Raw genomic sequence first — 26,214 nt, forward strand, 5'->3', positions numbered from 1 at the left:
ATGTTTCTAACGTTCCTGTTGCACATAAAGACTGAACCGTGCAATACCAGGTCTTAATATATTTTGTTCACTTGTGAATATTTTCCACGATGCTTAGCTTGTTTTCAGATTCTTATTATTGCTGCATAGCAAAATGTTGAAGTATGCCAGTGTTGAGGAATGATGAACCTTGTGTGGATTTCCTGGAAAATCAGCCTTTTATATAGAAGAAAAGCGTGGCCTAAAAGGAACTATTTTCTGCCAGTTGCCTTTGCTTAGTTTCTCGTATCACCAGTACCTTCATTCTTACTGTTGCAAGTATCAGCAGAAGGGTTAGAGGTAGATGTAGTTAGTTCTTTCTTACTGGAAGAGTTGAGTCAGGCGCAAGAGATGGTGTTAGAGGAGACTTGCCACATTTGCTGCACCTGCATGTGCTCACTGTTCCAAGATTAAATAGGAGACTTGAATCTTTTGGGCTGATGACAATCTGCCACCTCACACAAGCAGTAAATTCAATTTTAAAATGATTAAAAGGGGATGAATGCCAAGCTGTCTATAAATGATAGAACTATATCAAGTGAGAGTGTTCAGCCTTTCTTTGAGCAGCTCTGTAGCAAGCGCAAGTTTTGGTTATCTGCTGCACTGAACATCTCTTACTTTTCCTTAATTGGTTCTGACAGAGCCTTTAGAAGGCTGTCATACTAATACAGTTTTCTGGATTGTGATTGCTTGTTTTTGAGAGGAATATAAATAAATTGGAGGAGCTTTCAGATTGCTGGAAATGTCAAATTCATTGGTCGTTCTCACCAAAACCTCACACACCTTTTTGTAATTTAATTTTTGCTCATTATTCTTTTAAGTCTGATTTTTCATCTTTTCCTTGCTATCTTAATAGCCAGCAACCCCAACACGCACAATAGCAGCGACCCCCATTCAGCCACTTCCACAGAGCCAGTCAACACCAAAGCGAATTGACACTCCCAGCTTGGAGGAGCCCAGTGACCTTGAGGAGCTTGAGCAGTTTGCCAAGACTTTCAAACAAAGACGGATCAAACTTGGATTCACTCAGGTGAGACTGCGTACCATAGTGCCTGCCAGTGTGGAATCTGAGGTCTCATCTTTTAAGTCTGGAGGGAGACTACAATCCCACCTTTTCCTAGGAGAACCTTCTTAAATAGGGTTATGCTCTGGCCTTTATGTAGGGGATTTCTAAGAAATGACAGAAAAAGCCATACATCCGTCTTACTTCCCTGTTGGTTTTAAAGCATAGCCATTTTCCCAGCAGGTACGTGCATTTACCAGCTCCAGATGTCATTGCATGTGCACTGTTCATTCTATAGGATGTAAAGTGAATGGGACAAAGCACTTTAAAGCTGCCTTCAGAAGTACAAAGTTCCGAAAATCATACAGCACAATTAACTGCTCTGTGTGTTTAAAAAATATCTCACAGCTGCGGAGTTGCTTTGGATGTCAAAGGGGTTTTATCTCTCAAATGTATTTTCCTATTAAACATCAATGATTTCTGTACTTAATGCTTTTGCTAAGGTTCCTAAACAAAACCTGAAAGGACTGTCATCTTTGAAGCTCTCTCCTTGCAGAGGTGAACTGGAGTTGTGGTTTGTTTTGGCTTGCTTAAAAGCTCAAAAATACCCATAGAGCCGAAGAAAAGTAATCTTTAACATAGTGAAAATGGTTGAATGACGAGTACAATTAAAAGTACAAAGTGCATTTATATGTTCCATTATTCTGTTGAAGGAAAATGCTGCTTGGATTAAAGAGTCCTTTCTTATTAATATAAAAAAGATTTTTTTTCCCTGCAAAATTAAAACATCTGTCCAGGTAAACAATTAATTTTGGCAGGAATCGGTGGTAAGCACAGGCGTGTTTTTGCTAGAAGAAATGGCATGCAGAAATCAAAGTAGGCATGTAAAAGTCTGAGCTGAGAGCAGTCAATCCAACATATGTGATTTGTTCTCCCTTCCTCCCCCCAGGAATAAGTAAACCTACTCTGTTAAGTGTGTGCTGAAGTCAGATTTATTTTTCTGGCAAAGTCTTACATGTTTGAAAAATCAGAGTGCATAATGAAAGTTCCTGGCAGCATCTTAATTATAACTGAAGAACAGAATGTTCTTAGTAAAATTAAGTGCATTTTGCTGGCATGTGTGCCTCCTTTCCTCCCTTATTTCCACTAGAGGGAGGCACAGAAATACAGGTGATGGACACACACAAAAGCTAGAGTAATGCAGAACAGAGCAGGGTAAAACACAATAGCTTCCCTATAGCCTGAGTGAGGAGGTTCATGTAGATCTTTAGTTATTATGTTTAATCTGCCCTGCTGTGAGATGATCGTAAAGGCTCAACTAGACTTTTTAAGTTATGGGTTAACCCTTCTTCATTGATCCTGTTGTGAATTTTCACGGTGAGGAAAAATGAACGCAACTGCTCAGGCTTATGTTTCAGCATTTGCTTTTGAGCTTTAAAAAGAGGAATCTTGAGAAAATGATAAAATTGCATTTGATCATTCCTGTGCCACTCTGAGTTTGTATGTGTATAATTAGGCAGTTCTAATAACTTCTGCCTAATTGCGTAATTGGATAATAATTAAGAGACCCCTATTACTCTGGTTTCCTATAGTTGGATAAATAGACTGCCTTTCAGAGGATAAAAGAAATTTATTTCCAGTGGTACTGTAAGCTTTTTCAGACTCATGCCAGCCCTGCCTTTCAAAAATAATTGTAAGATTTAGTTTGCATTGCAAACTAATCACTTACTACATTCTGTCTTGCGAACAATATAACAGGTTTTGAATTTCAGCAGTTTTGTCTCTTCTCCCACCCTGAAAAGTGGCTGATGGATTTAAATCCTTTTGTTTAATTGTTTTCCTTAAAAATATCTCCGTGTTTGACATACAGAGACGCAACGAACATAATGCATCTTAGCATTATGTGTCATTTTAGTATGTGGCTAATTGGTTGTTACAGATTCAAGCTATGTGAGCGAGCATTTTGGACATTATTTTTATTCTGTAAAAGGTATTACCTCTGCTAGTCCATTCAGGCTTCTTAACAGACCAGTACACACGACAATGATGCACCTTATAATCAGTTTCAATTCAGCACCGGAGCTTCATTTGACCTACAGAGTAGCTCAGCTGTATATACGGTACCTTTATCCTGTGTTCCATCCATCCTTTCAGTGGCCCATCCCAATATATAAAATTCTCATCCCAGTACGTAAATTCCTTTGCCTGCAGCTGAAATGCTGCCACCTTTTGGCATTGAAAAACTATTGACAAAGAAATGGTTAACTATTTATTTTAAATCAGATGGCAAACGTTCATAAGAACAACATAAATACCAGAATTAAATTTAGTCGAGGAACTGGAGCAAATTTCATAACTCTTTCCTGCCGAGACATAAATCAACTTATTTCAAATATGGTTTACATAGCCAGTTTTTCTCCTTCATAAACCCAGCAGAGCATCCGTGTTACTTCTCTTGGAATGATTTATGAGTTTTAAAATGCATGGAATCCTGGCATATGGGTAGAGGTATAAATGTGAGTTCCCACGTTTCCTCTGATTGAAGGGTGTACAAACCAATTGTTCTGGTCCTGTTCTGGGAAGGAAAATGTTTTTTTTATGCAACCTGCACAATTTACTAAGCTTACCAAAGGTTGTTTTCTTCCTTGCTTGTATATGGCCACTCTGCATGCTATTAGTATATTTGTATCAAGCTGTGGTTGTGATTCTGACCTGAACAGAAAGAAAGCAAGCTTTACACACAGTCCAACTAACCCATTTGCAATTAAACACCACTAACTATCTCAAGCTTTTCAGGCTCTTCTTCTAGACTTCTCGTACTTCTTTGTGTTAAGAAAGTAAAGATCTAAATTAAACTACTTTAGACCAAATAGCATACTTGAAAATAATTAAATTTTTACGAAGTGCAGGACCTTTCAGCTTTAAAACAAAACAAGAAAACATTATGGTGTTTTTAAGGGCCACAGTCAAGAATGGATTTGGGTTTTTTTGGTTTGGGTTTTTTTTTTTTTTACAAGACTTTCCAAGTGTAAACTACATAGATGTGTGTATATATATATAGATATACACACATACATATTAGGATAAGCAGAGTGTCTGATAGCTAGCTAAAACTGACTTTTAAAAAGCAGTAACAGATGTAAAGAGATGATCATCTGTCTGTAAATATCCTGGATCGCTTTTTGGCAGATGGGTAAGGATAGGGAAGACTACAGTTAATCATTATTTGAAATGGTTCAAGTTCTTGTCTGCTTTGAAATGTGTGCCTGTGGGGAGAAGTTTGGTTGGAACCTCAGCTATTGATACTGGAAGTGTCAATATCTCAGATACTGGAAGTTCGGATAAGAATATTTCTGCACCTATTTAAATGTAATACATGTTTGCAGACATATTTTCAAGTCTTTTCTACTAATTCGAAAACATTAATTCACTGCATTTCTGCTTATTTGAACTTTTTCTTCATTGGTGTGAAGTATGCAGATACTTAAACCTGCTCCTAAAAAGAGCTTGGCTTTTATGTATTTTAAAGAACTAAGAAAAAAGTTAATACTCAGTGGAATGTTCTGCTCACTGATAATGCTAAGAAGACAAAGCATCAAGGATTTTCTGGAAAAGAGTTACATGGTTAAACTGACTGAGGTTTGACATTTCTTTATGATTATTTGCTTTAGCATGAATCTGGGTAGTGCTGAGCAAGTTTCTGTGAAACTGAAATCCCGGGCAGCAGCGTAGTCACTAAGAGAACACAAGAATATGACAGGATTCCTTGCTTTGGAAGTGCCTATGTTAGTGAATTTTTTCTCTTTCTTTGTCCAGGGTGATGTTGGGCTCGCTATGGGCAAACTCTATGGAAATGACTTCAGCCAAACTACCATCTCTCGCTTTGAAGCCTTGAACCTCAGCTTTAAGAACATGTGCAAGTTAAAGCCGCTTCTGGAAAAGTGGCTCAATGATGCAGGTGAATTGAGTTGTGTATTTCTTCACCAGCCTATCAAAATCAGTAGGATTGTGAAAAACCCTGAAAAACTGCTTCGTTTGTGCCCTTACGGTTTTATGAAGCCACCAATCTTTGTAACTGTCCATGGGACAAAGAAGGGTGTAGGAGCAAGGGTCCCGACTTCCCTTTTCATGTGCCTGTATGCATCCGAAACCGTTCCAATATGAACTTTCAGAATTGTGTTCTGCAGCCAGCTGAATAATTGCATGGAGTGAGGTATAATACGTGTCACGGTTTTCCCCTTTCATGTATGTTAATGCATATAACTTCTAATCCTCCTCTAGCTTTCTTTTTCAGATGTGTAGTAGAGAGGGTTGCATGGTTTGTTGTTTCAGTAAGCAGAGCTTATTGCATTCATCTCTTCCCACACCCCTATGTGCGCTCTTTTCATCTGTCTCCAAGGGTCCATGTAAACACTTTCTTTCTCCCCATAGGAAGAGTTTTTTGTGGGTTAGGTTTTGCTTTTTCCTTCCAGAATTATTTTTTCCTGGGTTATAAGCTATTCATGATGCCAGTGTTGCCAGTGTTCGTTCTTTTTTTTTTTTTTCTTTTTTTTTTCTCCCCACCAGCAAAAGGAGCGTGGATGATGGTGCTAGGTGTTAGGATAGAAAGTGTTTTGAAGACTGCTGTCAGCCAGTTTTTTCTTCCAAGTATACAACTGTACATAGTATAAAACTGATGGATCTGCTAAACAGATGGCAGGGACAATGTGTGCCTTCCTATTTATACCAAAATGAAGAGAGCTTTCTGCTGGCACCTACATTATTCTCTGAAATTTTGAAAGTAATTGGATGCAGTGTTGAAAATTTGTCCTGCATTGAAACAGGGAAGTATCGTTCTGTTGTGTTGACAGGATTTATCTTTAGATCTATATCTGTCATAGAAAACATAAAGATCTTCACACTGAGTGCTCTAGTCCCCAGGTCAGTGGTCCCCAAACCTTCCAGCAACACTGGAAGAGTCCAGTGGTGCCAGGAATGTCATGGTTTGCTTTTCCTGCTAGCCTGAATACTTGGATCTGTAAAGTTAAGGACTGTATACAGCATCAGGGTCCTTCACAGCCTGGAAGCTGGGAACCATTGTCCTTGGCACTGATTCAGTTTCATGGAAATCTTTGCACGAAAGGTTCAGATGACTGTAAAGGCTAATTTTAGGTAAAAGGAGGCAGAAGCATACCGGTGATCCATTATTACGTGGAGTGTGGGAGAATTTATTGCTACAGAACTCGGCTTGTTCTGTGGGGTTTTCAGGATGGAGAGGGCTTTCAGCACATTTAGGAGTGCCATTACTGGGGAAAGAAACCTCTAGGAAATACTGAACTGAATGTACTTGCTCATTTGAGCCTACCAGAATGATCTGAGGCAGTGTGAACTTTGACACCTGCTTATCACCCACAAATGCCAGCGCGGTGAGGGATCTCCAGCCACAATTTATCATTTTGTTTAAATTCCCTGCTGGAATCTGCCAGTTGGTTATTTTGTACTTTCTTCTACAAAGTGGGTTCGAGTGTGTTCTCTCTTTGCTCTTCTGTGGAGCCCAAAAGACAGGATTAGGGGTTGACAGCTAGAGACCTAGCGAAACTACGTGTGGGCTGTTCAGTAGAACTGCACAGCACTGGATGTCTGCTAAGATCGCCAAAGAGGTCGAACGCTGTGAAGCTGGCTGTGAACTTCCTCCAGTGTATTGCAGAGTGGGTAAAAGAAATCTCAGGCTGCTCGGATTTTTCCATAATTGCCTGCGACTTGCAACTGTGGCTCACGGATATCAGTTACTGCTTTTTTGCTTAAACTTGTGACTTGCAGTGAATAAGTGTCGGGTGGAATGAGATAAGGGAGACAAACTTTGTGTAGGTGTTACAACAGGGATCCTGTGGTAGCATACAGGAGCAGAGCATGCCCTCTGGGCTTGTAGCTTTTAAGTTTCAAGTATATGCTGTAATTTACAAGTATAATGATTAATGCATGTGATCCAGAAATCTCCACGTATCTGAAATAGATACAGAGTGGGTTTTAACGTGCCTTGCACAGGTGAAGAACACTTGCATTTAGACTGCACAGCATTCAAATAAAATCTCCTGATTTATGTTGCTCTCTTTTTTCAGAAAACCTCTCATCTGATTCAACTCTCTCCAGCCCAAGTGCCCTGAATTCTCCAGGGCTGGGGATTGAAGGCTTGAACCGCAGGAGGAAGAAACGCACCAGCATAGAGACCAACATACGTGTGGCCTTAGAGAAGAGTTTCCTGGAGGTCAGTGATCCTGTTGCTTTGCTCAGCCTATAAAGAAAGGAAGAAACTTGGCTTCAACAGTCCTATCTGTTGGAGTGAACCCATTATTGTGCTATTTAGGAAAATGCTTGTACTAAATAAGGTGAATACAAAGGCTGTGCCAACATCACTTAAAAAAAGCCCTCAAAACCACTCATTGATTCTTGCAGTTTGCTGACTTTGTGATTCGAATTCCGAGATACTGAGCCGTAGATCTAAGCTTGGTATTCTGCACATCAGAAAGAAGAAAAAACGATTACACCTGGTGAGGATGTATAAATGGAGTGACAGTAAAACTTACATAATGTGAGGTTTTTAGCTGGCCTCATGTTACTGTTGTTAGGCACTTTGTGCAGCTGTATGGGCAGATAGCCTCTGTAAGTAGCTCATTCCGTCTACCTGTCTTTCATTACAGGTCTAGACAATTTGGGGTTCGTTTGGCTACTGCTAGAGTTAATCTCTCCCGTTTCTTTTTGCGAGATGCTGATAGAAGGATTTCCTTATCAAGGTGGGGAATTTCTTGAAGGATTAACTCACAAGTCAGATCCCGTCTCTCAAAAAGAAGCATGTGAGCTTAGTCTTCATCACCCATCTGAGGAACACAGCTTACTATTGGTAGAAACATTCCTGTAACTAACAAGGTGGAGGGCAGAAGTATCAATTATATACTGTCTCTATATATATTATACAAAAATAACTGTCTAGTGTACCACTGACAAGATTCTTGATATAAATGGCCCATCCAGATGTCTGCCTGCTGAAGAAGAAGCTATAATATAAAACTTCAGAAGGTAGTTTCACAGCTCTTCAAGTACCGTTTCCTTTTCTCAGAACCAAAAGCCTACCTCGGATGAGATCACCATGATAGCTGACCAGCTAAACATGGAGAAGGAGGTGATCCGCGTTTGGTTCTGTAACCGGCGCCAGAAGGAGAAAAGGATCAACCCACCCAGCAGTGGTGGAACCAGCAGCTCGCCCATCAAAGCAATTTTCCCTTGTCCAACCTCACTGGTAAGAATCAAGAAACTGTGTTGGCGGAGATCACTGGAAGAGAGAGTTCTGCGGTGCTCAGTGTGGAAATTGCACATGCTATCCGCCTTCTTTGTACAGCAGACCTGTTCTCACAAATCTGTATTTTACTGGCACCTTAAATACCCTACCTGCAGACTGCCTGAGAGAGATTGCTTACAAATCAGGCACTAGCTGGGCCTTCAGTTTGGGTGCTTGTTTTAGTCAGCTCATGAGGAAATGTTCTGACTAGCAAATTTGCAGGTGGGGTTAATTGCTTTGAACATATTCCAAAGAGTAACGTTCATATCTGGACTTCCTCTCTTGCCCAGACATTTTTCGTAAAATAAGTGTAATAAAAAAATGCATAACAGCTCTACCCCTCTCCTCTTACTTTAGCTGCTCCGATAAGTAGATGAGCAGCAGTAAAACGTATCAGTTGGAGACTTCAGTTACACAAATCCGATGATACCGTTGTTGTCATTTTTAGTCAGGAATGATTTATATATATATATAAAAAAAAAAAAGGCTTGGAACAAAGGAACAATTAAGCTAATTACTCATGTAATTAATTTCCCACACTTGTATTTGCCTCAGGTAAACAGAAACTTCATGAAAATAAGAGTAACAAAACATATGCATCAAGGTTCCTTCAGCTCCTTTGCTACCAATGTCCATGGAGGTCTGTTTTCATAAATAGAAACAGCAGCTATTAGATTTCATAGTAGCTATGCTTATAGGGATGTGGTGGAATTTATGTAGCCTGTAGCTGTCCTTTTGTAGTATTTATTCCACCCTCATCACTAGTAGCTAATATCTTCCAGTATTTCATTAAACCATTAATTTTGGTGATGTGTCATTCTTCCCCCTCATCCTTGTCTCAGGATGTGTGCATGCAACCTTTTGTTTCAGGGGAAGGGATCTGTTAAATGTACTTATTTTCTTTTTTTTTTTTCCTTTTCCTTTTTTTTTTTTTTTTCTTTCACAATTGGGAAGCACGGTTACATGGCTTGCTACCGAAGCAGAACATAGTGAGATTTATGATGGTGTGTTTTAGTAACAGGCAAGTTTACTCAGACTGCAACTTAACAAAGCTTTCCTATGTAAATTTCCCTTCTATTTAAATTTTATTTAAATTTTCCCAGCCATTGTATGTAAGAAATCAAGGTGTTAACCACAGTCTCCCATTTTTCAGTTTCACTAAGCATTTTCACTCATTGAAAGCTTCTCTTAAGACCATGCAACCCCCTCAAATGGATGTTCCAGCCCAGCTGCCCCCAGCCTTCCTTCCCTGGCTGTGTGCTTTGTTGGATCCTTGTGTCAGCTCTGGAGATGAGGTGGCCATAGCACGGCTGGGCTTAGTTTACTAGTTTGGGTGCAAATTAACCCTATGAAGAGCAGCGATGAATTTTCAGTCTGGTGAGCTAACCAGTGTGACTGCGCCAGTGCTAGGGCTCTGAAGGAGGGTTGGAGGGGAATGCTCCTTTCGATGGCAGCCTGCTTCTGCGCTGGCTGAAGTCAGTCATTGCCGCCACGGGGTTAGCTGTATGTATTCTAGGTCATTCACTGTCCTGAAATACGGATTGTGACCTTGGCCTTAACTGTTCGGTGGACAGATGACAGATAGGATGTCTGGGCTGCATGAGTGGGAAGCGTACTATGTATCTGGCTCTCCTTTCATACGCAATTTGAGATGGGCAGAAAGCTTTTAGATCTGTCCCAGTTGCCCCAGTCTTGTTTAAAATGCATGAAGCATTTGACTTCCTATAAGAGGATAAGCAGCATGAGAGAGATTTCTCTGATAATAAACTTAAGGTAAGAGAGGGGAAAGGAGGAAGGTTGTAGCCTATATCCTTGGCTATGTTCTCTTGGGCAATTCTAAAGGATTCATTTCTCTCATTGATGTATAACAGCCTTCAAATATTACTGTTGGACACCATTTCTTGTCCATAAAAAGTCCTTTCTAACCTTATATTTCATTTCTCCTCATAAGCTAGTTCCTCCAGTCTTAAATCTTCGGTGTTTTTTATCTGTAATGTCTGCAGTTTATTGTAGCTTCCTTGTCATAAGCTGCCCACAAGTAAAATTAGCTAATGTCATTTGAATGTTTTAAAATTCAGAGATCCTTCCTTTGGCACAAGGCAACTTATCAGAGTAGAGCTTATAGTTTTGTTGAATAAAAGTGAAATGTTATTCTCTTTATCCATGTAAACACATTACCTTAAATACCTTTGGTAGTGCTGGGGCATGTAAATAGTTGAATCGGAGAAAGAGATTTGGAGCTGAAAAGGTGTTTAAAGAAGAAGAAAAGCCATGCAGAAATAATATGTTTTGTAACTCTTTCGGCAAGAGTGACTATTAAAACAAGGTGCTGTCTTTGGGGGGAGGCAGAGAGGGAGGGAGGGCTAACTTGCAGTCCTGAGGCAGTATGGATGTAATGGATATATCTCCCTTCAAATACGGATGATTCAGAACAGAGATACTGTTTATATTATATTAGAGGAGGTACTGTGGTTGGTCCAGGGAATGATAAATTGACGGACTTAACAAAAAAAGTTAGTTCGTATGCAGTATTTTCCATGATAACATCCTCGGCTGAGGATGGGCAGAAACCCAAGTCTGGTAGCCCACTCTTTGTCTTTGAGCAGCTGTATTCTTTTGTGACCTGCAGGTGGCAACCACAGCAAGCCTTGTGACTAGCAATGCAGCTACAACCCTGACTGTCAATCCTGTGCTCCCTCTGACCAGTCCTGCTGTAACTAGTCTGTCTGTCACAGGTAAGAGCTGATTTCTCGTGCCCCCGCATTCACCTCTACCATTTTCCCCTTTTTAAGACTTTTCAAAAGGTCATTCAGGCTTGGTCGCTGGTATCCCAGGACACTCTTGTCATTGTTCCTTGTTACTCCATTAGGAAGCCTCAGTCTCTATGACCATTCAGTTGACTTCTCTGGAGATAAATTCAGAGGTGATGCTGACATGAAATACGCTATATTCCATTGCTAGCTTCTAGAGCTCCTCAGCCTCCTGGTGGGAAGTGTCATTTCATAGTAGTCTGAGCTTCTCATTTGGACTCTTGCTGCTTCTTGGTCCTACAGAAATGTGTGTTTGTCTCCCTGTCAGTTGGATGTGCAGTTGAGTTCAGGTGGGTAGTGGTTTCTGTTCAGTCGTATCTGTGCTTTGTACTGGTCTAACAAGAATCAACCTTCTAGGCACAACAGAAACCACCTCCAACAACACAGCAACAGTGATTTCAACAGCACCTCCAGCTTCTTCAGCAGTGACATCACCCTCCCTGAGTCCTTCCCCTTCTGCCTCAGCCTCCACTTCAGAGGCGTCCAGTGCCAGTGAGACCAGCACAACACAGACAACCTCCACACCCTTGTCCTCCCCCCTTGGGACCAGCCAGGTGATGGTAACGGCATCAGGGTTGCAAACAGCGGCAGCAGCCGCGTTACAAGGAGCTGCACAGTTGCCTGCAAATGCAAGTCTTGCTGCCATGGCTGCTGCAGCAGGACTAAACCCAGGCTTGATGGCATCCTCGCAGTTTGCAGCTGGGTAAGAATGAATTTTTCACACCCTTTTAGGTGAGATGACAGGAGAGGGAAGGAGAATTCTTGGGATAAATTGCTTTTATGTATCACTATTTTCTGGTAGCTCACTTGGTGGTTCTAGTGTCATTTATCTCAAATTCTGAAGGTTTACTTGTAGATGGTAATTGGCCATTCCTATCAATGTACACAAATACTGTTTTCATTTTACAGATGAAAAAGCTGTGTTGCAGCAATGTTGTCATTTGATAAATCATCCATCCCACTGCAGAGCTTGACTTAAGAGCTGCAACTTACCAGTGAATCATAGAATCTGTTCTACTAATTGTAAAGTGGAGAGCTAGCCTAGACCCACTTCACACCTCTGTATTCATTTCTCCATCATGAGCAAGAAGCTGTAAAAGGTGCATGATGATGTATTGTTGAAGTTTTGGTTTTAAAAAATGTTGCTTTGAGAGATTACTCTTTGTTTCTTCAATTCCTCTTGATTTACATCTTTCTTACCTGAATTTGGGATATGATGATAGCTCTTTAACCAGTGGCAGTTTCCTCAAAATACCTTACAGTAATATTTTACAGCACAATCAATGCAAGTCGTGTATTTACAGTGCCTGTACTTCAGGCACGTTGCTAACTGCATAGCAATGTCTACTCAAGGCATCATGAAGGAAAAACTAAACTAAACTAAAATTAAAATTAGTCTTTAATCTCTGCTCTTTCCTACCCCCCCCCTTTTATTTTTTTTAAATATGATGGTGTACTTCTGAACAGTGACAACCTTTCCTTTACAAGTAACACTGCTTTCTTTTGTCTTTGTTTCTTCTTCCCACGATCTTGCTTCCTACAGAGGTGCCTTACTCAGTCTCAATCCAGGGACATTAGGTGGTGCTCTCAGCCCAGCCCTGATGAGCAACAGTACACTGGCAACTATTCAAGGTCAGTAGTGTTGCTTTTAATGCACGTCTGTCATACAACTTCAGTTTACGTGCTTTGTTTTTCTCTAGCAAAAAAGAACACTGATTCCTTGGTATGGGATATAAATGATATAGGAGTAGAGGTTTTACAAAATTTAAATGTGCAAATACATTTTATGTATCGCAGAGATAAGAGCCGGTACAACTTCACAAAGGGGATTAGAATTGTGTATGATCTTGTAGCGATTTACGGGAGGCATTTAAGATATTGCATGTGATCTGGAATTTATTTTATTATCTTCCCCCATTGGCATGTATCTCCAGCAGGTTAGAGATTTGCTTTTTATAGCTCTTCTAGCATAAGCTTGAGCAGAGTTGTGCTCTTTTGAGGTCTCTTAGGAGGGCAGTTCTGAGCAAGCAACCCACGACAAACAACCTACCTCCTAAAATCCTAATGTAGAACTTCAAATCCATAAATCCTTATTCAGAAGAGTAGAGATCTATTTCGGAAGTGCTGCGCACCCAGAAGTTTCCACTGACTTTAGCAGTTGTTCTCAGTTTGTAGTTTCTCATCCGTAAAAACCAGGTGATGCAAGTGCCTAAAGAGCTAGCTAACCTGTGTATTCAAATACCTTCTTAACTAGCTTAGCAAATCTTGTTTCCACAGTAGAAAAAACCCATTTTGCAAAGTGTCACAGATAAATTTAGGAGATCATAATCTAAGGCAGACTGAACCCTGTAGACAGGTGAGAGTAACAGTGGTTATATGTCAACATTTAAAACGCCACACTCAAGGTTACATGACCTTCTTCGTCTTGTCATAGCTGTCATTTCACGTGCACGCTCACCTCGACCCTTTCCAGTACAGGTTGCCTGAATATACAGGTTTTCTGTGGCAGAAAGCATAGACTTGCGCTGAAGAGATCTGAAAAAAAGGCGCGATGGAATTATTTTAGGAGCAGACAGACGACAGAGGCATTTTAGTATCTGCAAGGTCTTGTCTGCTCTTCATAAAGACTTGTGTTTCTTAAAGAACAACCTCCAGTGAGTTGGGTGGCGTTAGTGGTGCAGAGAGCACGCCTGTCAGAGAAAGGAAAACGCAGAGACCGGCTGCTTTTAGGCACTTTTTGCATTGTTGCTTACTGCTGATGTTATCTCCTCCCTTGCTCGCCTTTCCCTTTTTAGCTCTTGCATCTGGTGGCTCTCTTCCAATAACATCACTGGATGCAACTGGAAACTTGGTGTTTGCCAATGCTGGAGGTACTCCTAACATCGTAACTGCCCCTCTGTTCCTGAACCCTCAGAACCTTTCTCTGCTCACCAGCAACCCGGTTAGCCTGGTCTCTGCAGCTGCAGCCTCCGCAGGGGCCTCTGGACCAGTCGCCAGCCTTCACGCCACCTCCACCTCAGCCGAGCCCATCCAGAACTCTCTCCTCACGGTGGCCTCTGCAAGCGGGGCCACGTCCACCACCACTACTGCCTCCAAGGCACAGTAAGCCGGGCTGAGCTGTGCTGCCAGCAGCCTGTTTCACTGTGCGGTGGGACTGGCTGCCAGCGGGGTTTATAAACTGAAAATGATGGGCATCCTCTCACCGTGTTGCTGGGGACAAGGGAGAGAAGGAAAAAGATAAAAAACAAAAGCAAAACAGGAAGGATTTAAAGCTGGGACAGACATTTGCCTAATTTTATAATAAACACTGTCTTTTCAGGATCGCTTCATGGATCGGAGAACTTTCTAACCAAAAATGTAAAAAAAAAAACAAAAAACAAACAAAAAAAAAAACACAAAAAAACCCACAAAAAAAAACCACAAAAAAAGTGAAAGGACTACTTATCATTTCCAGCAGTCACAATGACAAGTTAAGGTGGGTTATCAACTCCTCAAACATAGGAAGGGGATTTCTTGTTTCTTTCTGGTCTAAATATCTTTCTTTTTTAATTATCATTTTATAGGTCTGTTGTACAGGCCATTATGTCATACAAGGTGTTTATAATCGTATCAATCGTGTTGGGGGTTCCTTTCTTAACTGGTACAATTTAGGCAGGCCTGTATTACTGGTGTATCTCTATTATTATGATGATGATGATTATTATTATTATTTTTATATATATAGTTTGGACGCGTTTGTCTTTTGCTCCTGGATTATTTTCAGCGAGCTCCCACACCATGGGGGGAGGGCGGGAGGGTGGAGAAGGAAGAATGGAGCACAAATAGACTTTCTGTCCTTATCTTCTGGGAACGTTCTGAATGGTTTCCTCATCCTTGAATTTGTCTGACGGTTACTTGTAAGGGTCAGAAGAATTTATGTTCATCATTTGTGCAGGAAGCTCAGCGTAGCAGGTAGAGATCATTGTGTGCAAACTTCCAGGCTGGTCTGTGCTTTTTAAGCAGAGGTAGGAATTAGTTCGGAACTGCAGTTCTCCTTCTCTCAATTATTTAGACAAAATGGCCAAATTCTGCTCTTAGCTTTCTGTGCATGGTTCCTTTTTACTTCAGAGAGTGGGATTCGACCTCCCGAGTCTAGCTTGTGTGACATACCGCTGGCTCTTCTGTTCTGTTGATTTGATTTTGCTGTTAAGAGCATACACCAATGTTTCAAAAATGTCAAGTTACCCAAGCTAATTGGCAGTATGTAAAGCGGCATTTACCGCCCTAGATTTTCGCCAGGTGAATTGGTACGGAATTTCGGAAGGTCAGATTCTCCCTGTTCGTAGCAATATTCCCTTGCCTTTATTAATTTTGATGCTTCCAGCGCTGTATGTAGAAAAACATTCTAGTAAAAGAGTGCTTCTGGCTACAAAACAGAGAAGCCAGCGCTACGAGAGCAGAAGTTACCACCGTTTATGCCAACACAATAGAGCTGGCTCTGGGGCTTTGCACATGCCTGGGTGATCTCATGTAGTTTCTGAGCTGTGATGCTGCTAACTACGGAAAAACGGCAATAAGCATCTCTGACCAGAGCGTCAGGGCTTGCCTGCCACTGTAACTGTCTTTTCAAGGTTGATTCTGATCCATGTAGCAAAGGATATTTACGTGGATGAGGAAGAGTAACGAACTGTACAGAAGTTAGATCTGTATATTCTGAAATATACAATCTAGTATCTGAACCAAAAAAAAAAAAAAAAAAAAAAAAAAAAGATTTTTAAGAAGACTGGATCACTGCAATGCAGTTCACTCTGAACTTTCGATTCCTGATGGATTTAGAGGTTTCTGCCATGTGTATAAAACTAAATTACTTTTAGCTAGCGAGGGTATTAGAAGAGTCCCTTTCCCCCCGCCCCCTTTTCTTTTGTCACCGGAGTGTCCTAAAATAATGAGCTGATGCAGCTATGTTCATTTTGTTGATGATTCAGGGGGACCCTGGAGCTTCTCATCCAAGGTCCAGAAGGCAGCAACTTTAAACTCTGCATGTGCTTTGGTTTGTGACCTGAGCATGTGGGATTTGCATTTGCACTCAAGTGGCAGAACCCCTTATCTCTCCCCCCCAACGCCGTGTTTTTGCTCTGTTCATCTCTTAACTCTCCACCTTCCTGTTTTACTGAGTATTTAAACCGATTATCCCTAAAACTTCAAAACTAGTGAACTGCAAGCAGGGAAACTAACAAATGTCCGTCCACCGTTTCTAATGTGTTTTTGATTTTTTTTATGTTTTATTTTTTTAAAACTAAGCTTGAACCAAAGTCAATTTCTAGCAAGCTGCTGTACTAATGGACTAGTTTGTATAAGTGCAGTTCAGATGCAGAGAGGCGATAGATGCTACTGACAATTTCTTTTTCATTTGTCTTTTGTTTTTATTAATTTTATATAAACGTTGCTGCTTGTTTTTTAATCTTTTTTTTTTTTTTTTCCTTTGGTTGATGATTTGTGTTATCCTTGGGGCAGACTCTTAACTTGATTTTAATTTGTTTTCTTTTATTTGATGTGTAAATAGAATGGCAATGTCAGGGGATTGTTAATCCAACAGGTCCCACCCCCATCCCACCTGTATGGATAAATCCAGGTATTTTTGATGTGTCTCTATGGCTTCAGGCTGTGCAGGAGGCTTTTAGGGCCGTGAATAATACTGCAGGAGTGGAAATGGCTGGCAGTAAAAGCTTCAGAGCAGCGAAAGGTATAACTGGGTGAGCTTCAGGGAGGTAGGGAAAAAGTGGAACAGGAGATGCCAGTACACGCTGTGTAGGTCTGGAGGCCACAGCGTGGACTGCGAAGGAGTCTACCAAAGGAATGCAAGTCCCTGGGACTTGCGTTCAGTGAAGTAAGAGGATGGGGAAAACCTGCAGCTATAATGCTCATTCCTGACTCTGAAAGTTCCTGCTTACTTTCACGCCTGTGCAAAAATACGGTTTATCCGGAAGCTTTTTATGTTAAAGGGGAGGGGGATACTACCGGTCTTTTCTCCGATGTGTCCACTACCCCCTAAGGGTTTTGTGGTGGGGTGGGGGGGCATAGTCCTTGCATATATCTAGGAAACACAAAGAAAGGTGGGCCTTAAATCAGCGGAAAATCCTCTCTTCAGTTCAAAGAGACTGTGCCATTAGCTGTCTGAATGAGTTTTCATGTCCCATTCTTGCTGGTTTGTGGTTGGGAGAGGGTCTTGTTGAGTACATATCTGGAACACTAATGCAGCTTGGATGGTTTATTTATTATAAAAATCTGCTTTTTTTCCTGACTACCTTTGCATTGGTCACATGGCTTTGGTGTGAGCACCTTATACCCCCTTACCCTCCTCCTCTCTACCCCATCACCCTCTCTGGGGCCCAGGTTCCAGGGATTTTCTTAGCAAGTCTTTTTCTGAGAGAAACTGGAAACTCAAGAGTAGCCACATATCCAGAAAGGGCTTGGTTTTCCTGGCAGAAGCTGACAGAATACCCAAACAGCACATATCCCATGGCATCCATCAGCAGTGTGCTCTGATTCACTGTCCTAAAACATCCCAATGACCGACTGTCGCTCCTGGAGCCCTGCTCGTCATCCCTAGCAGTGTTTGGTGTCACCGGTGCTGGCTGCCTCCAGTGGCTAGGTGAAAGACAGAAATCAGATTGGCAATGGGTGTACATCTGCCCAGTTAGAGTGTATATACTAGTTAGAGTACATCTACCTCTTCAGAGCATGAAAGGAATATGAGATGGTGTAGTAGAATTGAGGAGAAGTTTCTTTTTTAAATCATAATCGTGCTGACAGCAGAAATTGATGCATCTGAAAAGAGACAATAACAATTGTATACAGACCTAGTAAATATGATCAGAAGGAATTTCACAGCGTGTTAGAAAAGGATGATAGCATCTCTTTTGCAGAGCTCCATGTCTCTGTATTTAAAGACGTATGGGTTGCTTTTCATCGTTACGACCATGCCAAAGTACATATGCAGGAAAAGAGAAGGTGAAAAACTCTCATTATAGTCAAGGACGGTTAGCTCAAAAAGCAAGAGATACACAGATACGCCCTGAAGGTCAAGAACAATTTAGGAGATGGCTTCAGGATGAGGTGTAGGCTGGTGATGAAATTTTTTCTGATGTTAAGAAAATGTATCCTAGTTTGGCTTTAGCACACTTGATCTCCTCAAGGCACACTCTCCCTAGTCGTAGAATGATTCATGAACAGCTCATAGAAAGTACACACCGACAGGGCTGCTTTACAAGAGTCACATCTGTCTATTTAAATCTCCTTAAGGAGATTCACTTTGTTTCTGAGTTACTGTGCACTGTGTGTTAGTCTCATGGTGCTCTGAGGGGGGGGGTGTGCCTGCGCTCGGAAAATTGCTGAGGAGATACCAGGCTTGTTACATCCAAAGTCTCCAGTTACAGACCTTTTTAGGACATCAGAAGCTTCAAGTTTGAATTTTTGTCAGCCCGTTCGTTTAAAGATAAAGAGATTTTCAGTGGAAACAGTATAGCTCCTGATGTATTTGGAGTTACAGCTTTTGATTTTTACACCTTTTAGGTTAATCAGGAGGATGCCAACACTGAGCGAAGTAGCCATCTGCTGATCTTAACGTAGGAGGACAAATGTTCTGTTGTAGTATGATAGCTTTTCGTTTGAACAAGAGCAATCCACTGCCTCTACCCCTTATTTTAATTTTACATACTTTACAGTGAACATCAAATGTAGACAAAAATTCAGTACTTCTGATCTTTTGGTATATTGCCAAAATCTTCTAGGATAATTCTTATTTTTTTTAAAAAAAGCATAGAAATAACCGGTTTTAACTCAGGGGGCAGTAAGAGAATGGCTGTTACCAAAACACATTAGATAAAATTCGTCGTGTGCATCTATGCCAACGATTCTGTGAGCAACAGAACATGTCTTTATTTTTTTATTTCTCTTGGAACTATAACAGAATGTTTTGGTTCGTGCTGATGTTTAAATGTCACCTCTGGAAGCCTTGCAGTGAGCTTGGCTCACACACATTTCTGCAGTTGAGTTACTGAAGGAGACAGCGGTGTTAATTCCTTAACGCTGTGCATGTTCCTGCAGAGCAACATTCTTTGAAACAGGAATTCCCTCTTTCTGTGTTACAAATGGAGCAGAACACCAGAACCATATCACAGATACTAAACCCAAAACAACATCTAATTTATCTGAAATATCAATTGGTACTTTCTTAGATAAAAATTTACTTTGCACGATCATCCTAGGGAGGCACGTAGCTTCCCATGGTCGTTAAGAGTCCCACGTCCACGGATAGTTGGTTTTAAACCAGAAATTTTAAATGTAGATCTATTTATTGCCACGTTAACTTTTACTAAGAGTCACTATTCCCTATTCCTCTTCTGCCTGAAGCGGTTAAGTGGTGTTTATCCACGGGGCCTGGGTGTGCCTGTAGGATGTACACCTGCCTGTTGCCTAGGGTGGAGTGTTACCAAAGGAGTAAGCTCACCTGCTGCCTGCCCCTCACCGGGTTTACGATTGCCAGTTCTCACGTAGCCAACTCAAATTCCTTTATATTTTTGCAGCCAATACCTCTTACTTCTCCCTCCCTTCCCCAAATACTATAGCAATACAGAATTCAAGACACATCCCTTGCAGAGGTTTTACTCTTTTCAGTCACTAAATCTCACTCCCGGTGCTGCTCGTGAGTCTTTTCCTTCTTTCCGGTGGGGAGACCCCTAAAACACTTTTAAAGGGTTTTGACAGAAGAGGCTTTGTCCTAAAGTTATCGGCTCACTCTTTGCAATTGCTCAAAATGTTCTTGTCTTTGGCTCCGTGATATGAACAGCACCTGGTTCCCTGTAAGTCAGCGCAAGTCGTTTCAGTGCTTTTGGAACGATGACGAGAAGCGATTCCTATACTTGCGTATCTTCACAGACAAGCACGCAGAGTAACGCAGGAAAAAGAACTTGATATTTTTTTTCGACTTACCTATCTTCATTGGATCTGTCTGCCACTTCTCCCAGGACACGCTTAGGGGTTACACGCTCCGAGCTTTCACCCCTGTGGGATGCTGTTAGAAGGGTGTTAGGAAGATTGCACTGGAATTACAAATAGTTTAACTGTGGGAGAAGGGAAGAGACACCTTTCAGTTGAGCAGACGAGTCAGGTCAGCACGTAGAACCTATCAGGTACTTCTCTTCTGACCAAATGCCTCAGACCCAAGCAACTACTGGGCTTTGTCTCGGGGCTGCTTTTAGCTCCATCTGCAACACCCTGCTAAGAACCGTCCATGACTGGAAACGATCTGGGCCCCCTCCCTCCCCCCCCTCTCTCCTCCCCTCTCCCTCCGTGTTCCTTCCCCGTCTTCCCTCAGCGCAAGGTAGCACCATACAGCTCTGAGAACAATACTTGTGGGTAGCAGCTGGCTTCTGGCACCTTCATAAAATACCTCAGCATAGCTTAGCATTGTCGCAGAACTGGTTTTAAACTGAAAAAAAAAAAAATAAATCAGAAGATAAAAGCAAACTTTATAAATAGTGGAGATAATTCTAGCTGTAGAGTTTAGTTGAACTGATGTTTATTATGATTGATAAACATGATTATGCTGTATGTATTTGAGATCCTGTTTATAGGTTACAACTTTATAGGGTCGGGTGGGGGTGGGTGGATGTTGGGGGCAGAGAATGGGGTTGACTGTGTTAGAAGGAAAATGTTTGCTCATGAATTTTTTTCCTTGTATCTGTCTTGCCAAAGGAAACATTTTGTCGCTCCTGGGTTTGGGATTGTTGTTTGGTTGGTTTATCTGTGGTCTAATCTGCAGCACAGCACGTGGTGGCATGCAGGTTACTGATCGGGTTGCTGTTCAGGGTCCTTCCGAGTGTGCGCACGCTTCCCTGCCCCTTGGCCTTTCCTTGCCCTTCGCCGGGATCTAAAGACGAGGCAACGCGTGTCCGGGAGGCTCGGGGGAAAGAAGGTGGCTGTACCGGGTTAGGATCAACCTAGGTGGTGTAAATCCGTTTCAGTTAGTTGAGTTGCTCCAGAGCTGAACTGGGTCCGTTGTGTTTAACTTCGGGGAGGGAGAAGAACGGTTGTCGCATCTTAAGTCTATCTGGGAGAGCAAAAAGTGAAACAGGTTCCTTTTATCCCCCTTGTCTTGTTACTGAATGTAGGGCTTGTAGTGCTTGATGATAGGTGGAAAACTTTTTAAACACTTCTTTTTCTAATAGCAATGCTAATCCTGTCTAGACCAAAAACTATGAAAGAAAAAACCAAACTGAGAAGTGAAAGCTAACCTACTCCTAACCCCCGGCTGGGACGCCTGAAAGGGTGGGAATACTGTGCAGCAGCGGTGGGGGGGCTGCGGGGGGTTGCTGGCGAGGGAGTGGGTCGTTCTCCTGGCGTGTCTCGGTGTCGCGGCGGTGGGAGTAGCTGAAGAGCGAGCGGGTGCTGCCCTGGGGGGTGCTGGCTCCCCTCTCCTTCCCCTTCCAGGCTGCTGGGGCGGGGGAGGGGCGGGGGGGAGCGCGTGGGGGTGTGTGCAAGTGCATGTGTGCGCAAGCGTGTGCGCAAGCGTGTGCGCCTGGCTGCGTGTGGCGACCGAGGGAGGTGGGTTTCTAAAGGAGCTCGACTCCACTGGGGCGGGAGAATTCCCAGCGGCCTCGTAGGGAACCAAAGGCACTGATAAGTTGTCAGCTCTGCTGTTCTCAGAGCGGGTAAGAGGAAAAGCTGGGTGGGGGTTTTTTTTGAGCTTTGGGTCAGTGTCCCTTCCTGTAAGGACCTCATCTCCTGTGGGTACCCCCACCTCCTCCGCACGGAGCTGCTTCGGCTCTGTGGAGATGAACGGGGTGCGGGGCTTGCCCAGTGCTGCAGGTCTTAGGCTGATGTTGGGATACAGTCAGGGAAAACTGTTTCTTTCCTTCGAATGTGGAAGCAGTGTAGTCCAAGGTCAGAGTCTGTTCAACAGCTTTTGCATATGGTCTTTCTCGTAAGGGAGGGGCCTCGAAGACTCCTTTCTTTGCTCCCCAAAGTAGCCTTGTACATGTTCATGTATCGTGCTATTGGGCTGAGTTGTTTTATCCGTGAACTTGGTGAGCTCTTGTGAAGAAAGGGAGGGAGGAAGGGGGAGAGGTGGGTTGTCCAGCTACTCTTCCTCCGGACACCAATCGGGTTGCAGAACTTCACTGAAAGCTTTACTAATAGAATTGTTGTTCTGACATTATGTAAAAGTGGTATTAATATTGTGTGACTTTTCAAAGAGCTAGTTAGATTTATAGGTAGGTAATAGGGATATTGAAGAAATGACTTCTCAAAGAAAAGAGCACTTGGAACAAAAGAAGTGGAAAACAAGGTGTGCTTTAAGGAAAACAAATCTGAGGAAGGAAATGAAACAGCTTGTGGGAGGCGAGGGAAGATGATACCCTTTGGTGTTCCTTAGAGCTGCTGAGGCTCGGCCCCAGAATTGGAACATCCCCCCTCTGCCTTATCTCATCTCTCTACCAAACAGGACATTGTCAAGTAGCTCAGACCAAAACGCTGATCTGTCTTAAAAAAACTGTGTCCGTCTGCTGGGGAGTATTCTCCGGTAGAGCTTTAAAGCGTAAGATATTTAATTTATCACGTTAGCTTCCCCTTTCCTCCCAAAATTCTCCTATCTGTTGTAGGCCCCACTTCAGGATCCGTACTGCCTTTGCTGAGTTTTGTAGCAGCAGCTACTCCAGCCCTATTCCCTGAACGTGGTAACGCTGTGCGTGGACGAAGCCGGCATGTTGCGGTGCTATAGAAATCCGAAATTATGCCAAGAACGAAGCCTAAGACATTGGAAATGGGCGTGCCAAGGGGGCGGGTCGTGGAGACACACAGCCCCCTTGAGAAACTAGGAACGAGAGCACCCGTGACAGTGTCCTGAGAACAAGGCAGTTGAGACAAACCCTGTAGTTCTTCCCCCATTCACTCTCCGTCTGTCGGCCTCGGTGACTCACCCGAGCGAGTCCGAGGGGAAAGCGCGATGCGAAAGGCTTGGAGATCAGAAAGGCTTGGAGATCAGCGCGGTTCCCGGGGAGCCGGCCTGGCCCCCGCCGCGGACCGGGAGAGGGGAGGGATGGCTGCCGAGCCGCCCGCGGGCGGTGGGAGAGGTCTGGAGCAGCACCGGTCCCCGCGGGGCACCTGGTGTGCCGGCCGCCCGTGGGAAGGACCCGGGCAGTAGCTCCTTCGTCCCGCCAGTGCCGTCGTGTTGTTCCATTTCCTTCCTCTGTGGTAGTATCTAAGGCTAGGTGTGAGTAGGTGTGGGGTGTTTATCCGCCACAGGTACAGGAGCTGTCGTATACCTCATTTCTAACTCGTAACTGAGTAACTTGCTTTAACTTTCTCCAAACCCTACAGAGTTGCCAAGTCTGCCCTCCCTCCTCTGCTTAACACTGAACTCTGGCCTATAGCACCCCGTGACCTGCCACCTGGGGAGGGACCCCCAACGCCTCTGAATGTCGCTGCTGAAAAGCTACTGCAAAGTGAGGGCAAATTGCAATCGTATCTTATTTCCTTTGGTTACAAGGGGTCCTCTTGATTAGTCTGTGAATATCCACCCCCCTTCCCCTCCACTCTCCGCCGAAAAGGGCCGCCCACCCACGCTGCCTTTCCCCACCCCGGGGCTGCGCTGAGCTCCAGGGCCCGCAGGCGCTCTCAGCCCCAGTGCTGCACACACGCGACTCACTTTTTAACATGACCAAAAAATAAAAATAAAAAAAAAAAAAGGCAAAAAAAGCAAAAAAAAAAAAAAAGAGAACAAATAAATAAAAAAAGAGCAAAGAAATCTCCAAATATTTAATTTTCTTCTTTATTATTTGACAATCCTGTTATCCCTTCCCCGCTCTCCAACCTGGCCAGAAGCTGCATCCTTAACCCGGTCCATCTTTATTTGAATGTAGTTCCCCTACCCCCATGGGAAAGAGAAGCTTTGTCAGGTCACGGTGGCTGCTATAAGTCGGGAGGGGGCGGTTTCTTTGTTTTGTTTTGTTCTTTTAAAATTTCCAGCCAAAACCAAAGATTTCCTAATGATTGTATAAACTCAAAACAAACAAACAAACCAAAGACAAAGGGCGTCTTCAGCACCAAGCCCATCTGTGAGGCCGGCCTGGCCCAGGCCGGGGTGAGGGTCGCTGCCAGCCCTGGGGGGGGCAGCCCCCCGGGCGAGGGGCACTGCCCCGGGCCTGGCTCCCCACATGCCCCCGGGAAGAAACTCGCTGCTCGGGGGTGAAACCCGGGGCGCAGGCGCTGGGAGGGGGCGGCCGGGGGGGGCTTCGCAGGTGGGTTGAGGAGCTGAAGACTTGGGTGCAGGATTGGCTGCTCTGCTGGGTGCTTTAACCCTCTGGGGGCTGGGTGACGTTGATTAATACACGCTGAGGTGCACTTCTGAGCTTCCCCCCTCCCCCCGTCACTGCTTGGAAGAGGCTGTCCTGTTGTGAGAAATCCCTGAAAGAAGAAGAAGCAGCTTTTCATTTCTCCTCTAGTTCCTTTTTTCTAGATTTCTTTTATTTTTGCAGCACCACTGTGCAACTATGCATTGTATTTCTCAACCTTTTATGCTAGGTAGATGCCTGTGACTTTTTAACTTTTGGGGGGGGGATTGCAAATGGAGGAACTTTTTACATGGATCTTTTTAATCTCAGTTGATTGGGGGGTGTTTGGTTCTAGGGTCATACAAGCTCTATCCCAAAGCAAAATCCAAATGTTAATATTATTAGCCTGATGCAGATACCAAAGATAATTTCTTTCCTGCAGAACCTTAGACTTGTGTATTAAGTACGATTACCCAGCACTTGCATTAGTCTAACCTCAGTAATTCCAAAGCTTAGATGTATATTTTGGTATATTTCTGGGATATTAAAAAATTGTCGTTTAAATTCTTGTTTGTTTCAGTGTAATGCTCTTAAAGTCATAGCATGGAGATAACTGAACTTGTCCTATTCTTAGTAGTTTGAAATAATAGTATTTTTGTATGTTTTGGGTGTGTCTATGTATGTATTAACATAACAGTTTTCACTGCCTAGGTGTTCATAAATAATTAAAAAAAAAAACAACAAACAACTAAGGGTTTTTAAACTGTACATAATATTCCATGTGGAATTTCCACCAGACCGCCAATTTGGATCGCATCTTCACTGACGGCCGCTCCCAACTGGGATTCTTTCTTACTTTTTAAAGAGACAGCATGTTCTTTTTTTTTCCCCATTGACCTGAGGTTCTTTCTCAGCGTGAAGGGGTTTTCACTGTTTTTAAGGGATGGGCCAAAGAGGAAGTAGCTTAATTTTTTTTTTTTTTAAAAAATAATATTTTAACACATTTGTTTGAAAACTAACCCTTTGTATGAAGAATCGGGAGTCGAAAAACAAGCCCTTTCTTCTGAATCCTCTGCTAGTTTTCGAAGGGTCGAGGGTTTGTGAATGTCTGTACCGCCTGGGCAGTCCCCTTTTGCTTCCTTTCTCAGACAGGTGAATTTTTGGTCTTCACGGTTTCACTGCTCTGTGCAACTGCCTGCTTACACACTGGCTGGGAGTGTTTTGGTTTTTTTGGTTTGTTTTTGTTTTTGTTTTTTTTTTTCCTCTTGCCCTTCCTTGTATACTGCATTTATCGGCTTCAGGTCAGCAGAACACTTGAAATGGAGGGCCAGGTGGGAGTACCCGTACCCAAGCGCAACCCAAGCTTTTCTTGAGACTGAAATGTGAGAGTCCCACACATTTCAAAACCTTGCTGATCACACTAGGGGTGAGGAGGAAGGCAAAATGCTGTCTCTTTAAAGATGTCCTTTATTATTATTATTATTATTATAATTATTATTATAATTATTATTATTATTATTATTTTCCCAGTGGTTGCCTACAGATAGCTGTAGGCATTGAGAGATTGTGTAGATTACAGTAAATCAGAATGAAAAGGTAGATTTTGTGTAGATGCATTTGTCTGCTGTAATTTTTTATATATATTAAACTTACTGTAATTGTACAGTTCATTTCTGTTGTAAACATCATTAAACCATTTTCCAAGTGTTTTAACATGTATGCACTTGTTTGTAGTTTTTTTAACTGTGTCAGGGGAAGGCT

The 26,214-nt window shown here is 42.7% G+C and overlaps 1 protein-coding gene across 12 annotated transcripts in view; it reads left to right on the forward strand.

Moving 5' to 3' along the window:
• Nucleotides 1-26,214, forward strand: part of POU2F1 (POU class 2 homeobox 1) — a 122,948-nt gene that overhangs the window by 95,656 nt on the left and 1,078 nt on the right. For 8 of the 12 annotated variants that reach the window (XM_055702944.1, XM_055702946.1, XM_055702943.1 and 5 more), the window contains 8 exons: nt 875-1,048; nt 4,838-4,979; nt 7,120-7,265; nt 8,115-8,294; nt 10,963-11,068; nt 11,501-11,846; nt 12,687-12,775; nt 13,939-26,172. In XM_055702944.1, coding sequence (XP_055558919.1) covers nt 875-1,048; nt 4,838-4,979; nt 7,120-7,265; nt 8,115-8,294; nt 10,963-11,068; nt 11,501-11,846; nt 12,687-12,775; nt 13,939-14,249 — 1,494 coding nt within the window. In that variant the 3' untranslated portion in view covers nt 14,250-26,172. Of the gene's footprint in view, nt 1-874; nt 1,049-4,837; nt 4,980-7,119; nt 7,266-8,114; nt 8,295-10,962; nt 11,069-11,500; nt 11,847-12,052; nt 12,244-12,686; nt 12,776-13,938; nt 26,173-26,214 lie in introns of those variants that run through there. The other 4 variants (XR_008731044.1, XR_008731045.1, XR_008731046.1 and 1 more) reach the window with 4 other exon arrangements.

Source organism: Falco cherrug, chromosome 2 (genome assembly GCF_023634085.1).
Source record: "Falco cherrug isolate bFalChe1 chromosome 2, bFalChe1.pri, whole genome shotgun sequence".
NCBI classification, from domain to species: Eukaryota; Metazoa; Chordata; class Aves; order Falconiformes; family Falconidae; genus Falco; species Falco cherrug.